Source organism: Symphodus melops (assembly GCF_947650265.1).
Source record: "Symphodus melops genome assembly, chromosome: 5".
NCBI classification, from domain to species: Eukaryota; Metazoa; Chordata; class Actinopteri; order Labriformes; family Labridae; genus Symphodus; species Symphodus melops.
Genome location: NC_136695.1, coordinates 20,001 through 25,000, shown reverse-complemented (window position 1 = coordinate 25,000; position 5,000 = coordinate 20,001). Strand labels below are relative to the sequence as shown.

The 5,000-nt window shown below is 45.1% G+C and overlaps 1 protein-coding gene across 1 annotated transcript in view; it reads left to right on the top strand.

The window, feature by feature from the left end:
- Nucleotides 1-2,937, top strand: part of LOC306823948 (gonadotropin-releasing hormone II receptor-like) — a 4,197-nt gene extending 1,260 nt beyond the window's left edge. Inside the window, exons 2-4 of the mRNA XM_079343892.1 lie at nt 1-270; nt 2,261-2,462; nt 2,541-2,937. The exon at nt 1-270 is cut by the window's left edge and continues 643 nt beyond it. Of these exons, the coding sequence (XP_079200018.1) occupies nt 1-270; nt 2,261-2,462; nt 2,541-2,929 (861 nt within the window). The 3' untranslated portion in view covers nt 2,930-2,937. The remainder of the gene's footprint in view (nt 271-2,260; nt 2,463-2,540) is intronic.
- Nucleotides 2,938-5,000: the final 2,063 nt, after the last annotated feature.

The following is a 5,000-nucleotide window of genomic DNA, read 5'->3' as shown; positions in this document are numbered from 1 at the left end:
TCGGCCGACCTGATGATGACGTTCTTAGTGATGCCTCTGGACGCGGTGTGGAACATGACCGTGCAGTGGTATGGAGGAGACCTGCTCTGTAAGCTGCTCTGCTTCCTGAAGCTGTTCGCCATGCACGCCGCTGCCTTCATCCTCGTTGTCATCAGCCTCGACCGCCAGCACGCCATCCTGCACCCCCTGGACGCACTGAGCGCACACCGAAGGAACCGACGTATGCTGCTGCTGGCCTGGAGCCTCAGCCTGCTGCTCGCATCACCACAGGTAGATACCAGTACAGGTAGATACCAGTACATGTAGATACCAGTACATGTAGATACCAGTACAGGTAGATACCAGTACATGTAGATACCAGTACAGGTAGATACCAGTACATGTAGATACCAGTAAATGTAGATACCAGTACATGTAGATACCAGTACAGGTAGATACCAGTACAGGTAGATACCAGTACATGTAGATACCAGTACAGGTAGATACCAGTACAGGTAGATACCAGTACATGTAGATACCAGTACAGGTAGATACCAGTAAATGTAGATACCAGTACAGGTAGATACCAGTACAGGTAGATACCAGTACATGTAGATACCAGTACAGGTAGATACCAGTACAGGTAGATACCAGTACATGTAGATACCAGTACAGGTAGATACCAGTACAGGTAGATACCAGTACATGTAGATACCAGTACAGGTAGATACCAGTAAATGTAGATACCAGTACAGGTAGATACCAGTACAGGTAGATACCAGTACATGTAGATACCTGTACAGGTAGATACCAGTACATGTATATACCAGTACAGGTAGATACCAGTACATGTAGATACCAGTACATGTAGATCCCAGTAAATGTAGATACCAGTACAGGTAGATACCAGTACAGGTAGATACCAGTACATGTAGATACCAGTAAATGTATATACCAGTACAGGTAGATACCAGTACAGGTAGATACCAGTACATGTAGATACCAGTACATGTATATACCAGTACAGGTAGATACCAGTACAGGTAGATACCAGTACATGTAGATACCAGTACATGTAGATACCAGTACATGTAGATACCAGTAAATGTATATACCAGTACAGGTAGATACCAGTACAGGTAGATACCAGTACAGGTAGATACCAGTACAGGTAGATACCAGTACATGTAGATACCAGTACAGGTAGATACCAGTACATGTAGATACCAGTACAGGTAGATACCAGTACATGTAGATACCAGTACAGGTAGATACCAGTACATGTATATACCAGTACAGGTAGATACCAGTACAGGTAGATACCAGTACATGTAGATACCAGTACATGTAGATACCAGTACATGTAGATACCAGTAAATGTATATACCAGTACAGGTAGATACCAGTACAGGTAGATACCAGTACATGTATATACCAGTACAGGTAGATACCAGTACATGTAGATACCAGTACAGGTAGATACCAGTACAGGTAGATACCAGTACATGTAGATACCAGTACATGTAGATACCAGTACAGGTAGATACCAGTACATGTAGATACCAGTACAGGTAGATACCAGTACATGTAGATACCAGTACATGTAGATACCAGTACAGGTAGATACCAGTACAGGTGTGTGTAACAGCTCCTGCAGAGAAACAGTTGCAGTGTTCAGTCTGCCCTCTGATTGGCTGGCTGCAGTTTGTTCCTGTGCTGTGATTGGTGGAGTTCTGTGTCTGCTACATTAGCTGCTGAGTGGCTGTCAAGGACGCCTGGAGGTCAGACTGAAGAGCGTGCTGTGTCTCTGTGAGCTCAGGGCAGAGAAAGTGTGACATCACTTCCTGTGCTGCTGAGTCCTGTGAGTCGTGTTCAGTCAAATCCTGGAGAACATGAAATCCCTGCAGGAATGTTTGTGATTAAACCTCCTGCTGTTAGCTCGGGCTAACACCTCCCCTTGCTTTCTATAAGGAATGCTAATACCGCTAAGAGGCCAGCAGCAGGTACAGTAACCTACGATGATGTCATCAGGAGGGTACGGAGCACAGAATCAAACGTTGAATTCTTGAATGAAAGTGAAACATATTTCTTGTGATCATGACGACAAACGTTAACGACCTTTATTCAAACTAAACGCTCCACATATGAACTTCCTGTTTCCGTGTTTACGCTGGTCGATCCAGAGTCAAACGCCACTCTCCGCTCCTAAAACCAGGAAGTGAGCTAGCATGTTAGCTCCTAACTCTGAAGCTCCTCCCACCCTCCACCTGTCTTCCTGCAGCTGTTCATCTTTCGGGCGATCCGATTGGAGGGCGTCGACTTCACTCAGTGTGCGACTCATGGCAGCTTTCGACGCCGCTGGCAGGAAACCATGTTAAACATGTTCCACTTCACCACGCTGTACGTCGTCCCCCTGCTGGTGATGAGCTGCTGCTACAGCCGCATCCTGCTGCATATCCACCTGCAGCACCTGAGGGACAGAGGTAACACACCTGTACACACCTGTGACATCACTGAGGGTATCACTATGTTGTCACTGATGGAGCCCCTCCCTCTCTCAGCAGGTGAGTCGTACCTGCGGCGAAGTGGCACTGACATCATCCCAAAGGCTCGGATGAAGACGCTGAAGATGACGGTGGTCATCGTGCTGTCCTTTGTCCTCTGCTGGACACCGTACTACCTTCTGGGGGTCTGGTACTGGTTCCATCCCAACATGCTGCAGGTCACACCTGAGTACGTCCACCACGCCCTCTTCCTGTTTGGTAACCTGAACACCTGCTGTGATCCCGTCATCTATGGCTTCTACACGCCGTCCTTCAGGGCCGACCTCGCCGCCTGCTGCCGCCGCAGAATGGAAGCATCAGCGCTTTCTCTGGACCGCCTGTCTGCCAGGCCTCACAGCAGGGGGTCAGAGCCCCAACCAACCAGCATCCAGCAGCGGACTCATTGACCAATCAGAGGTCATGTTACAGTGAAAACCAATCAGTCAATAAAAACGCTGATTTCTACTTGAATTCAATTTTATTTGGTTTTCATGTGTCTAAACATCCGAGCAGAGAACAGAAACATTTAGAAACCACAGAAGAAGAAATTCCCCTCTCCCCGAGTCTGTGAGCTCCGCTTAAAGCTTCTTCTTTAGGACACGTTATGAAAAGAAAATGTTCAGAAAGGGAAAACATTAAAGCCTTACTTTTCTCATTGGTTCTAGCCTTCAGTCACTACGAGCTCGACACTTTCTACAGAGGTCGCCATGTACCATGAGTCAGTAGCTTTCACACAGAGGTCATCATGTACCATGAGTCAGCAGCTTTCACACAGAGGTCATCATGTACCATGAGTTAGCAGCTTTCACACAGAGGTCATCATGTACCATGAGTCAGCATTTACACAGAGGTCATCATGTACCATGAGTCAGCAGCTTTCACACAGAGGTCATCATGTACCATGAGTCAGCATTTATACAGAGGTCATCATGTACCATGAGTCAGCAGCTTTCACACAGAGGTCATCATGTACCATGAGTCAGCATTTACACTGAGGTCATCATGTACCATGAGTCAGCAGCTTTCACACAGAGGTCATCATGTACCATGAGTCAGCAGCTTTCACACAGAGGTCATCATGTACCATGAGTCAGTAGCTTTCACACAGAGGTCATCATGTACCATGAGTCAGCAGCTTTCACACAGAGGTCATCATGTACCATGAGTTAGCAGCTTTCACACAGAGGTCATCATGTACCATGAGTCAGCATTTACACAGAGGTCATCATGTACCATGAGTCAGCAGCTTTCACACAGAGGTCATCATGTACCATGAGTCAGCAGCTTTCACACAGAGGTCATCATGTACCATGAGTCAGCATTTACACAGAGGTCATAATGTACCATGAGTCAGCAGCTTTCACACAGAGGTCATCATGTACCATGAGTCAGCAGCTTTCACAAAGAGGTCATCATGTACCATGCGTCAGCAGCTTTCACACAGAGGTCATCATGTACCATGAGTCAGCAGCTTTCACACAGAGGTCATCATGTACCATGAGTCAGCAACTTTCACACAGAGGTCATCATGTACCATGAGTCAGCATTTATACACAGGTCATCATGTACCATGAGTCAGTAGCTTTCACACAGAGGTCATCATGTACCATGAGTCAGCAACTTTCACACAGAGGTCATCATGTACCATGAGTCAGCAACTTTCACACAGAGGTCATCATGTACCATGAGTCAGTAGCTTTCACACAGAGGTCATCATGTACCATGAGTCAGCAGCTTTCACACAGAGGTCATCATGTACCATGAGTCAGCAGCTTTCACACAGAGGTCATCATGTACCATGAGTCAGCAGCTTTCACACAGAGGTCATCATGTACCATGAGTCAGCATTTACACAGAGGTCATCATGTACCATGAGTCAGCAGCTTTCACACAGTCACTCTGAACATTGGGTAATCTATGGCTTCTCTTTATCCTTCTTAAATATGGCTGACAGTTACATCATCTACGTTCATATGAAAACATTTCAAATCATCTAACATTATTCAGCTAAAAAAGAATCAAACAAACAAAAACATACAATTATTAAAATACTGTGAACAAACACAAACTGAGAGAAGAAGAAAGTTCTGGAAACAGAACGTCATTTATAAACATGAGACTGGACAAGACTCAATGTCAACACTTGACACTTACTGAGGGGTTAGGATGTGTGTGTGTGTGTGTGTGTGTATCTGTGTGTGTGTGTGTGTGTGTGTGTGTGTGTGTGTGTCTGTGTGTGTGTGTGTGTCTGTGTGTGTGTGATCTTCTAGTCAAAGTGTTTTTGTCTTTTTTTGGCTCTTGAAACAAACGGAGCTTCCAGTTTAAACTTATGAAAATATAAATTCACTTCTCCTTTTTTCAAAGTTTCTTTGAGATATAAAATTTGAATTTCTTTTGGTTTGTTTGTTCTTCGACTCTGTAAACAGGAAGTGAAAACAAACAGTTGAACAAAACTGGTTAAAAACTTTTTTTATCTTT